Source organism: Balaenoptera borealis, assembly GCF_965194805.1.
Source record: "Balaenoptera borealis genome assembly, chromosome: 4".
Lineage (NCBI taxonomy): Eukaryota > Metazoa > Chordata > Mammalia > Artiodactyla > Balaenopteridae > Balaenoptera > Balaenoptera borealis.
This window is the reverse complement of record NC_138861.1, coordinates 63,905,202-63,917,730: the sequence shown is the minus strand read 5'-3', so window position 1 is coordinate 63,917,730 and position 12,529 is coordinate 63,905,202. Positions and strand designations below refer to the sequence as shown.

The 12,529-nt window shown below is 36.6% G+C and overlaps 1 protein-coding gene across 3 annotated transcripts in view; it reads right to left on the bottom strand.

Annotated features, from left to right (window-relative positions):
• The window catches only part of TMPRSS11E (transmembrane serine protease 11E), a 51,978-nt gene that overhangs the window by 857 nt on the left and 38,592 nt on the right, over positions 1 to 12,529 (bottom strand). For 2 of the 3 annotated variants that reach the window (XM_082390257.1, XM_082390256.1), the window contains exons 6-9: positions 8,715 to 8,753; positions 7,042 to 7,219; positions 5,899 to 6,188; positions 5,180 to 5,322 (exon numbers count right to left, since the gene is read on the bottom strand). In XM_082390257.1, coding sequence (XP_082246383.1) covers positions 5,180 to 5,322; positions 5,899 to 6,188; positions 7,042 to 7,219; positions 8,715 to 8,753 — 650 coding nt within the window. The remainder of the gene's footprint in view (positions 1 to 5,179; positions 5,323 to 5,898; positions 6,189 to 7,041; positions 7,220 to 8,714; positions 8,754 to 12,529) is intronic. The other variant, XM_082390258.1, reaches the window with a different exon arrangement.

Sequence of the window (12,529 nt, the reverse complement as noted above, 5' to 3'; positions counted from 1 at the left end):
CAGCACTATATGAAACTATTAATTAATATATTATTTCATTAACCCATGTAATTCTGGCAACAAAACATGGAGTTAGGTTTCATTTTCTCCATTTTAGCAGTGAAGAAACTGAAGCCAACAGAAGTTAAGCAATTTTCCTGATATCACATGCTATTCAATATCCAGAGTGATCTAACTCAGAAGCCTATGCTTTTTTTCCCCTTACATTATACTAACTTCCTTGTGAATTTTCTTTTGTCCACATAAAAATATTAACTAATACTAATAATAACTCAATTAAAAATGATGTGTTTGTAATTTTTAAATCAGTTAACCAATAAGTATTTACTTATACTCTCATATGTGGTAGGAGATGTAAAAAGAGTATAAACACATGAGCCCTCCTCTCAAGCAGTGTACAATCTGCTTATAGAAATAAAATGTACTATATGAAGCTATTTGAAAACAAATCACTTTGATAATTGAAACCCAGGTATATGTGAAGACATAGCAGATTAGGAAAAAGAAATAGAAGATTGCCAGAGACAACAAAGCTTAAATTTGTTTAAGAGACAAGAGTGAATGAGTCTGAGAATAAAGTAATTAAGGAAAAAAAGACAGCAGTGAGTCTAACAGCATTACAAGCTGAAAACTAAGGTAATGCCAGCAAGTATCAAATAGAGAAAGATATAGTGGGTTCTGTTAACATTAATTAGCTCACATGTGATTGGTGAATAGGGAAGTTATATCAGGATAAGGTGGAAGTTTTCATGGCTTATATGTGTTTTTGTCTTAGGCAGGGGAGCCAGGATAATGGGAGTAGAATTGCAACCATCAGAAGAAAAGGCCTCAGCTCGACTATTGCACAGGCGGAAGCCTTTGAGGCTCTATTTTAAGAAAATGTTAAGAGTGTCTGTGCTGAGGAACCCCTCTCCCCGCCCAGAGTGGCACAGCCCAGGCTTGCTTAATTCTTGGGTCCTGGCAGGTTGGAGTTCCTCCTCTGCCCAGAGCTATACTCCCACGTGCATTATCTCAGCCTCAACAAGTCAGTATTTCTACTCTGTTGTTTCTGTGCATTTTTAACTTCCCTTAAGTCAGCCACCAGCCACCCTGGGCATTCTGTCTACCTACATTGTCTAAGTTATTTTTCAAGGTACAATTATTTTTGTTGTTGTCGATGTTGTTAATTCTCTGGTTACAAAGTTGCATAGCCTTTGAGGGGTCTGTTGGTCTGTATCTAACCCTATTTTTACCATAAATTCAGTTATTTTTAGTGAGTGGGTTTAGTGAGAAACATAACAGGAAGTTTATTCAAGAATATGTGTATGGGACTTCCCTGGTGGTGCAGTGGTTAAGAATCTGCCTGGCAATGCAGGGGACACAGGTTCCATCCCTGGCCCGGGAAGGTCCCACATGCGGCGGAGCAACTAAGCCCATGCGCCACAACTACTGAGCCTGCGCTCTAGGACCCGCGAGCCACAACTACTGAGCCTGCGCGCCTAGAGCCCGAGCTCCGCAACAAGAGAAGCCACTGCAATGAGAAGCTCGAGAACCACAACGAAGAGTAGCCCCCGCTCGCTGCAGCTAGAGAAAGCCCTCTTGCAGCAACGAAGACCCAAAATAGCCAAAGAAAAAATAAAAGAATATGTGTATGTATAACTGATATAACTGATTCACTATGCTGTACAGCAGAAACTAACACAACATTGTAAATCAACTATACTCCAATAAAAATTTTTTTAAAAAAGAATATATATATATATATATCACAACAGAAACTTTTAAAACTAGAAGAAGCCAAACTAGAAACCAATGTTAGTGATCAAGATATGAAGTAATGAAGGAATAGAGTAGGGTTTTAACAGAAAGAATAAAGACAAAGAGATAAATTTGGAAGAAATAGTATAGAGGAAAAATATTCTATGACTTAATTGATTACATGTGAAGGAGATTTAAGAGTAAAAGAAGATTCCAAGAATAATGAAAGCCAACCACATAAATGAGAAACTTGAAATGAAAAAACAGGTAACATTTCGTGATGCCTGTTGAGTTTAAAATGGCAAGTACATAAATTTTAGTCTTATACTAACAACTTAAAACATATAAATGGAAACGGTTTTGTAGTACATGAAAATGTGAGACTGAATTTGGGCAAGAGGTTAATTTTGGAGATGTAGGTTTGGAAGTCATTAAAGTGACAGCTGACTTAAAGAAAAGATAATTTCTTTGAGTGAGTATATAGAGAGGAAAAAAAATGAGTGTTGAGGAACAGCCAGGCTTAGAGAGAGGGAGAGAGGAAGAGGAAGAGAAAGAGAAACCAAAATAAGGAACCAGGAATGAGTTGTTGGAGAAGGAGGGAGGGGAAAATCACCATATTTCAGGATCATGGAACCCAAAGAAAGATCATATTTGAAGAGGAGGTAGCCACATGCCACTGAGATGGGAAGGAGTAGGAGACCCAAGTAAAGGTTTTTGCATATAAAGTTATTAATGATTTTTGAGATATTAAAATATATGGAGACAGTAAAGTGGCAAAAATTGTGGAGAGTAGACATAAAAGAGGGGGAAAAATGAGTGTCAGGTCCCCCCTGAAATAGAAAAGCAGGATATCATAATCACAAGGCTAAACTTGGCTCCTCCTCTTTAATTCCCCAAATTTACGAGACATTCACATCTAATACTATTATCAAAATGGCACTGTAGAATAGGTGACATATTTTCAAGTGAAATCATATACATCTGTGATTTATTTCAAAATAGATCTAGAGTTTAGGGTGGGGAGAAGAAGGTTGGGGGGTTAAAATATATAGGAATGAAATAAGATCGACCATGAGTTGATAATGTTGAAGCTGCGTGATGAGTAAACACTCCAGCCTATCACAGAAAACACTGTGGCCCCATTCCAACCCCCATAAGCAAGGGCCAGTTGGGGAGCCTAGACTTCCAGCCTTACCAGGATCTAATGAGGCCCAATCCCCCATCAGACTTATGTCAGAGAAGGCTGAGTGGGGAGCCACTCTTTCATCCCTTCCAGGTGATGATGAAGCCCTCCTCTGCCTCCTCTGTGGTGACCAGCTGGGGAGCATGGACTACCGCCCAATGGTAAGGAGGCATAATTTTCTCTCCCACTAGGGTGATGTCAGAAGAGACCTAGTGGAGAGCCAAGCAGTGATGAGGCCACTACCCCATGAGGTCAGTGGAGACCACAAGGGGAGCAGTAACAAGATGCCCCCATCCAGAGTGTTATTTTTATATTGATACTTCATCCTCACTGTCTCAGGCTTTACATGTGGAATCCCCCAAATGGAAGGGGTGGGGGTTTTTCTGTTCATCCAACAAGTTGGTGAGGATGGGGAAAAGAAAATATTTAAAGAAAATTAAATTTATTAAGTTTCTCTAACCTTTAAAAAAAACCAACAACAACAACCAAAAAATCCCACGCCTAGTGAGGAGCCTGAAAGTCCACCTCCATCCAGCCGTAACAAAGCACTATTCACCACCCTGGTGTCAGAGGACAATGAGTGGGGAATAGGATAGCACTTCCCTACCCCCTCTGGTGTCATGTCAGAGGAGCCCTGTTAAAACAGAAGACACAGAGACTCATAACATAATACCCAAAATGTCCAGGATACATCTGAAAATCACTCAATACCAAGAACCAGGAAAATTTTGACTTGAGTGAGAAAAGGCAATCAATAGACACTGACACTGAGATGACACAGATGTTGGAGTTATCTGACAAAGATTTTAAAGCAGCCATCACAAAAATGTCTTAATGAGCAATTACCACCATGCTTGAAATAAATGAAAAAATTTAGAAGTTTCAGTAAAGAAATAGCATACATAGAGGATCAAATGGAAATCTCAGAACTGAAAAATACAATAATCAACAACAACAACAAAAAAACCTCACTAGAAGTGCCTAACAGAAGAATGGGGATGACGGAAGAAAAAAATCAATGAACTTGAAGACAGATGATAGAAATTACTCAATTTGAACAGAGAGAAAGAGGAGTGGAAAAAAAAGAACAGAAGCTTAGAGATCTCTGAGACCATAATGGAAGAGCTAATGTACCTGTTATTAGAGTTCCAGAAAGAGACAAAAAAGAAAGTAAGGCTGAAAAAGTTTTCAAAGAAATAATGGCTGAAAATTTCCCAAATTTGTCAAAGGACATAAACCTGCAGATTAAAAAGCTGAGCAAGCCCTAAGCAGTATAACCCAGAGAAATCCATGACAAGATACATAATCAAACTTCTGAAAACTAAAGACAAAGAAAAAACCTTGAACACAGCAAGAGAGAAATGACACCTCATCTTTTAGGGAAAAACAATTCTAATAACAGCAGATTCCTCATCAGAGATCACAGAGGCCATGATTTAAGTGCTGGGGGAAAAAAACCAAACAAACAAACTGTCAATCCTAAATTCTATATCTGGCAAAATTATGATTTAGAAATGAATAGGAAATATAGAATTTTGCAAACAAAGAAAATCTAAGGGAATTTGTCACTAGCAGATCTACACTAAAAGAATGGCTAAAGGAAGTTTCTGAAACAGAAAAGAAATGATATAAAAAGAATCTTAGAAAATCAGAAGGAAAGAAAGAACAAATTATGAGTAAATAGACTTCCCTTCTCCTCTTGAGTTTTCTAAGTTACATTTGGCACTTGAAGCAGAAACATTGTTTGATGTGGCTCTCGGCATATAGAGAGGAAATATTTAATATATGTATTTATTAATATTTAATATTATAAGTGAGGGAGGGTTAAAGAGACTTAAAGGGAGGTACATTTTCTATTCTAAACCCCACTCAAACTAGTAAAATCTCAACACCAGTGGACTGTGATAAGTTATGTGTATTTAACTTAGAGGAACCACACAGTTTTCTTACAAAGAGAGAGTCTGGTCAAAAACACTAATAAATAAATCAAAATGGAATTCTAAAAAAAGGTTACTGTATGATTCTACTTAGATAACACTCTCAAAATTACAAAATTATAGAGGGCGAACAGATTAGTGATTGCCAGGTGTTAGTGATGGTAAAGTGTTGGGGGAGGGAAACAGATGTTATTATAAAGGGAGACAGACCTCTGTGGTGACGGAAGATCAGACCCCTCTGTACTATCTTTGCAACTTCCTGTAAAGCTGTAATTATTTAAAAATAAAAGGTGAAGAAAAAGTTATGTAGCTAACCACGTACCTGGCACGCATCTCTGTTTCCTTTCAAGGAGCCAGCACATAACATTCTAGGAGTTATGGCGTTATTGTAAGCTTTGTGTTCATTACAGGTTTTAGTGTCTATGAGATCCACCTGTACTTGCCGAAGGTGATTTTGACTGCTTCCTAAAGGAAAAAAATAGACTTCATATTTATAAATCTACATATATTCTATAAACCTGAAGAAAGTCTTTTATAATTAATTATTGGATAAGGTGGTGGCATAGAATCTTAGGATGTGTATTTTTTCAGATACAGTAAAATTTGGGAAATGAATTCTTTTCTAACTATTTTAAATGAAGTTAGGTGCCTAGGAAAGAACCTCCAGTTGTTTAAGTAATTTCTCTGTCATTGTTAAGCTTAGAAGATAATCTCAGCAGGGGAGAATGATGGCTTTATGATTCTCTGATCTTCACAACTGGGTGTATGTATTAATGATCCCTAATCTCTTATGTGGTTAATACCCTAGTAAAAATTTCAGATATATTTACTCTTTCAGACACCTTACCAAGCACAATTATTATAGTGGTAGTGATGCATTTGATAGTAACCTAAGGCCTGAAGGAACTTATGTGTCTTCTAAATGACTTAGTTCACAAGTAGGGCCTGACTTGGCCCAGGTCCATATGACCAACCCACAAACATATTTTGGCGTAATGGCATTCCATTCTTTAAATGCCTTAGAATACCAAATTAAATTACTATGATTTGACTTTCTCCTCAGATGCGCACCATCATTTTGCAGTGCTCCAAATCCTGTCACAAACATCTCATCACCAGGGTGGAATTCACGGGATGCATCAGGGAGACAAATTCTGTGTACTGCATTTGTGTAGGGAACAGGGCTAGAAAGCTCTGCAACTGAAATATCATAGTCATGTGATGGATATTTGTATTTTTCATGCACAATTATCCTCCGGAGGCCTTGTTTCATTTTTGGAGGCTCTATTTTTACTCCAAAGGAAGCAGTCCATCTGGCTGGGTCCTTATACCTGAGGAGAAAGTATGAGGAACAAATCCTACTTTACCATTTTTACCAATATAACTATTTATATTAAATAATTTAGTGTAAAAGTATCAATATAAGTTTTCTTTGTAAAATGATGGTTTCTATGCATAGATACAAACTCTTTCCAATCTAAGGCTCAGGTGTCAGATCAGGTGGAAATTCCACCTTGGCATGTTTCTCAGGATATGCACACCACTCAGCATGCTGAGTCACCCACTCTAGATCCTAGGACCTTTTGACATTTCTGGGCATCAGTTGACTCCAGGGGACATATGGAAAGCATATCCTGTACCGAATGAGAGAACTGAATGTATTCTATGTGCACCATGTTGCCTATCCACACATTTGTCTGAAAATCGAAAACGTTATACGATAATTTAACAAAGCATTACTCATCCTGTATACTGTAGGCATTTTGCACTGGGTTGGAAGACTGAATTGAAATTCCTTGAAATATAACTAGTCGACCTATTCAGTTGTATAATTTGTTACTACCAAATTTCTTCATATTTAATTTTTTCTTACAACGTGGAATTTCCCTATCAGGGTCAAACCTACAATCCACCTAGCCTCCATCTCTGATAGATGACTCTCAAATTCCTGCTTCCTTTGATAAATTATTGTGTAGTTGTCAATGGATAATTTATCTACATGTACTTTGGTACCATTTCCATTTCTAAACTATAAAACCTCTTACTAAGGTTTATGAGTTTCCCACTCTCATATATATATGATCTTTAATTTGTATTAAACTCATCCCTCATGAGGTATTTCCTTCCTGCCAAGCCCCAGTGCACTTTGCTTACCCTTAGTCATTCTCAAGGTTCAGGACTTACGTTCTAAAGCAGTGAGCAGCACTCACAAGCCATATGTCATTAATCAAAGTTGCTCCACAGCGATGGATCCCATCCCATTGCAGACTAGCTTGCCATGGCCATTCACCCTCTTGTACCTCTGTCCCACCAACAATCCTGAGACTCTGTCTTGTAGTTTTGTTCCTTCGTGTCCCACAGCCTGCAAAAGAGATGATGCGTTAGTTAGCAGTTGTTTTTTAAGTAATCAAATTGTGTTACCGCGTCTCAAATTTCTTATACTTTGTGCTCCAACAGTATCACATATTTTCTCTTGTTCTTACCTTTGCTTAAACTGTAGTGTTCCATTTATTTAACTCCTATTCATCTTGTAAGATTTAAATCAGTCATTACCTTCTCTAGGATGCCTTCCCTAATAATTCCCTTGCCTCCAGACTGGATTACTTACGACTTTCTTGATGCTTACATCAAAATAATAATAACAATAACAATAATAATAACAATAATAATACTCTGTGTGTATATATGTCTCTATATAATAGATTAATATATATTAGTTTATATTATTGTATGTATATATATCTAATATTAGTATGAGGATATTGTTTATAACAGGATGTCTCAATCTTGGCACTATTGACACTGTTAGATGGATAATTCCTTGTGTGGGGGGCCGTCTCATGCGTAATAGGATGTTTAAAGGATCCCTGGCCTATATACACTAGTACCAATAACATCCCCCCCCCCACAATCATGATAACCAAAATGCCACAACAGGACAGAGTCACTTGGGGGCCAAATTGCCCCTGTTTGAGAACTATTATTTTAGAATTCTGTTTATGCATTAGTCTCATATATCTAGTCTCATTTGAGTATGAGCTGCCTTAAGCAAGGAGTAAATCTTATCCATTTTATATCCCTATTGACTAACACAGCACTAGCAAATAGCAAGTTCCCACTAAATATTGGTGACAAAAATATATGCCATTTAGGTAATGGGATTATCCTTTGGTTTTATGTTTAGTTAAGTTTGTGAATTAACCAACATTCTGAGCTGGTGAATAACACACTTCCTTTCATCTTTTTACATAAATGTATTTTGTACTAATTCTGTTAAATATCAAATGTATTCTCTAAATCATGGTAGGGTACTCTGCTATAGGGGAAAGGAAACACTAAGCCTTGAGTCAGTATTTTTTTTAAATATGGGTGAAGATATTATCTGGGCCTTCAATAATTTCATCAATCTATACTCCAACCCCATAATTGTCTGCAATTTTTACAATAGGGATTAATAACATCAAGATTTTATTTAGTGTAGAGTAACACTAAATTTCTGCCTCTAGCTGACAAATAGCAACATATAGATTACTTTTATATAATCTTTAGAAAATGTTCATGAGAGTATATTGTAGATATCTGCAATCAAAACATTGAGAAGTATTTTTGCCTTTTCTTTAACAACTGTACTACTCTCTTCCACTACACATCTGCCACAAGCCCCATACATCCATTCCAAAGTCCTCCCAGTTTTTATCCTTTTGTGATAAAATGTGCCTCAGAAATAAGATAAAATACCATGAGCAGTGCACAGATCAAACTTTATTCTGACCCTATAATACCAACAAAACCTAACTAATCTAGAGTTAAATTTTTTCATTCAGGTAATGCAATTTTAATAAATATATTAAACTTACAATTGTTCAGAAAGTTGTCTGTTTCTGTCTTGTTGATTTCTGAAACACACAGAAATGGTGACTAGAACAGGGTTTGCACATCAGAATTTCATAATGCCTCTGAGTACTTCAAATACTAAAGGTTGCTCAATTCCATTATTAGATAGTATCTCTATGTTGTTAAAAAAAAAAAGCAACACAGTTAGTTTATCATAGATAGAATAGGTTCATTGTCTTGGGGAGAAGGGAGATTTGAACAGTGTTTCTTAAACTTTAGTGTGGCTAAAAGTCAACTAGAGAGCATCTTTATACTGTAAATTCCTGTTCCTCTTCCCAGTGATTCTGACTCAGTAGCTTTGTGCTGAAACCCAGGAATCTGACTTTTATAGCCAGAAATAAGATGCAGGTAGTCCAGCCTTTTGGGGGGACATACTATTCTAAACCAGAGTATTGATTCCCCAGATGCGATGATATTTTTATTGACCATTATTTCAGATTTTCTTTTTTTACCAAACTCATAGGCATAGTTCCATCTGTATAACATATTCCAGTGGCATATCCATAGATTTGTCCTTACTCCCATTTAAAAGCAAATGTTATCCTTTTCCAGGTCTTCTTTCTGCTGAAGTTTTAGCAAGACAGTTTGCCCTCAAATTGTCATTCAACTTTAGCCAGTGGCTCCTTAGTTTGTTGACTTGTCAACAATCAGGTCTTAATCCTATCCAAACACTAAACCAACTGACAGATACATAAAACTTTAAGAACTCAAATTTCCTGACTCAGTAGATTTCCAATGGCCCAACCTATTTTCTTAGAACATGGCAAGATGGGAGTTCTAAATGCAAAATATTTTAAAGTTAATTTTTCTTTTAGTATTTAATAGTATTGATTTACCAAAAAAAAAAAAAAATCTGTATTCTTGAGAGGCTTCTTTCTGACTTTCTCTATTCTGGCTATATTTGGAGAAAATGACAAAAATGAGGAAGAAGTGACCATTTATTCTCAGTAAATAAAACACCACCACCACTAGTCTCCCTATTTCAATAGCCTGTTTTTTATTTCAAGCTTTTCCTAGAGAAAATTCTGGCTTTGCATTTTTTTTTAATTGGAGTATATTTTCTTTACAATGTTGTGTTAGTTTCTGCTGTACAGTGAAGTGAATCAGCTATATGTATATATATATCCCCTCCCTCTTAGACCTCCCTCACACCCGACTCACCCCACGTCCCACCCATCTAGGTCAGCATAGAGCACCAAGCTTTCTGTGCTTTATAGCATGTTTCTACTAGCTATTTTACGCATGGTAGTATACATATGTCAATCCTAATCTCTCAGTTCATCCCACCCTCCCCTTCCCCACCTGTGTCCACATATCTGTTCTCTACATCTATGTTTCTATTCCTGCCCTGCATATAGGTTCATCTGTACCATTTTTCTAGATTCCACATATATGCATTAATATACGATACTTGTTTTTCTCTTTCTAGCTTACTTCACTCTATGTGACAGACTCTAGGTCCATCCACATCTCTACAAATGACCCAATTTCATTCCTTTATATGGCTGAAAAATATTCCATTGTACATATGTACCACATCTTCTTTACCCATTCACCTGTCATTGGACATTTAGGTTGTTTCCATGTCCTGCCTATTGTAAATAGTGCTGCAATGAACATTGGGGTGCATGTGTTTTTTGCATTATGGTTTTCTCAGGGTATATGCCCAGTACTAGGATTGCTGGGTCATATGGTAGTTCTATTTTTAGTTTTTTAAGGAACCTCCATACTGTTCTCCATAGTGGCTGTATCAATTTACATTCCCACCAACAGTGCAAGAGGGCTTCCTTTTCTCTACACCCTCTCCAGCATTTACTGTTTGTAGATTTTGTGATGATGGCCATTGTGACCAGTGTGAGGTGATACCTCATTGTAGTTTTGATTTCCATTTCTCTAATAATTAGTGATGTTGAGCATCTTTTCATGTGCCTCACTGCTATCTGTATGTCTTCTTTGGTGAAATGTCTGTTTAGGTCTTCTGCCCATTTTTGAATTGGGTTTTTTGTTTTTTTGGTTTGAGCTCCATGAGCTGTTTGTATATTTTGGAGATTAATCCTTTGTCTGTTGCTTCATTTGCAAATATTTTCTCCCATTCTGAGGGTTATCTTTTGGTCTTGTTTATGGTTTCCTTTGCTGTGCAAAAACTTTTAAGTTTCATTAGGTCCCATTTGTTTATTTTTGTTTTTATTTCCATTACTCAAGGAGGTAGGTCAAAAAATATCTTGCTGTGGTTTATGTCAAAGAGTGTTTCTCCTATGTTTTCCTCCAAGAGTTTTAGAGTCTCCAGTCTTACATTTAGGTCTTTAATCCATTTTGGGTTTATTTTTGTGTATGGTGTTAGGGAGTGTTCTAATTTCATTCTTTTACATGTAGCTGTCCAGTTTTCGCAACACCACTTATTGAAGAGGCTGTCTTTTCTCCATTGTATGTTCTTGCTTCCTTCATCATAAATTAGATAACTATATGTACATGGGTTTATCTCTGGGCTTTCTATCCTGTACCATTGATCTATAGTTCTGTTTTTGTGCCAGTACCATCCTGTCTTGATTACTATAGCTTTGTAGTATAGTTTGAAGTCAGGGAGCCTGATACCTCCAGCTCAGTTTTTCTTTCTCAAGATTGCTTTGGCTCTTTGGGGTCTTTTGTGCTTCCATACAAATTGTAAAACTTTTTCTTCTAATTCTGTGAAGAATGTCATTGGTAATTTGATATGGATTGCATTGAATCTGTAGATTGCTTTGGGTAGTATAGTCATTTTCACAATATTGATTCTTCCAATCCAAGAACATGGTATATTTCTCCATCTGTTTATGTTATCTTTGATTTCTTTCATCAGTGTTTTATAGTTTTCTGAGTACAGGTCTTTTGCCTCCTTAGGTAGGTTTATTCCTAGGTATTTTATTCTTTTTGTTGCAATGGTAAAAGATTGTTTCTTTAATTTTTCTTTCTTATCTTTTGTGGTTCGTGTATAGGAATGCAAGAGATTACTATGCATTAATTTTGTGTCCTGAAGCCTTACCAAATTCATCAATTAGTTCTAGTAGCTTTCTGGTGGCATCTTTAGGATTTTCTATGTATAGTATCATGACATATGCAAACAATGACAGTTTTACTTCTTCTTTTCTGATTTGGATTCCTTTTATTTCTTTTTCTTCTCTGATTGCCATGGCTAGGACTTCCAAGACTATGTTGAATAATAATGGCAAGAGTGGACACCCTTGTCTTCTTCCTGATCTTAGAGGAAATGCTTTCAGTTTTTCACCATTGAGAATATTTGCTGTGGGTTTGTCATATATGGCCTTTATTATGTTGAGATAGCTTTCTTCTATGCCCATTCTGGAGAGTTTTTATCGTAAATGGGCATTGAATTTTGTCAAAAGCTTTTTCTGCATCTATTGAGATGATCATATGGTTTTTATTCCTTAATTTGTTAATATGGTGTATCACATTGATTGATTCGCATATACTGAAGAATCCTTGCATTCCTGGGACAAATCCCACTTGATCATGGTGTATGATCCTTTTAATGTGTTGTTGGATTCTGTTTGCTAGTATTTTGTTAAGGATTTTTGCGTCTATATTCATCAGTGATATTGGTCTGTAATTTTCTTTTTTCTGATACCTTTTCTGGTTTTGGTATCTGGGTGATGGTGGCCTCATAGAATGAGTTTGGGAGTGTTCCTTCCTCTGCAATTTTTTGGAAGAGTTTGAGAAGGATGGGTGTTAGCTCTTCTCTAAATGTTTGATAGAATTCACCTGTGAAGCCATCTGGTCCTGG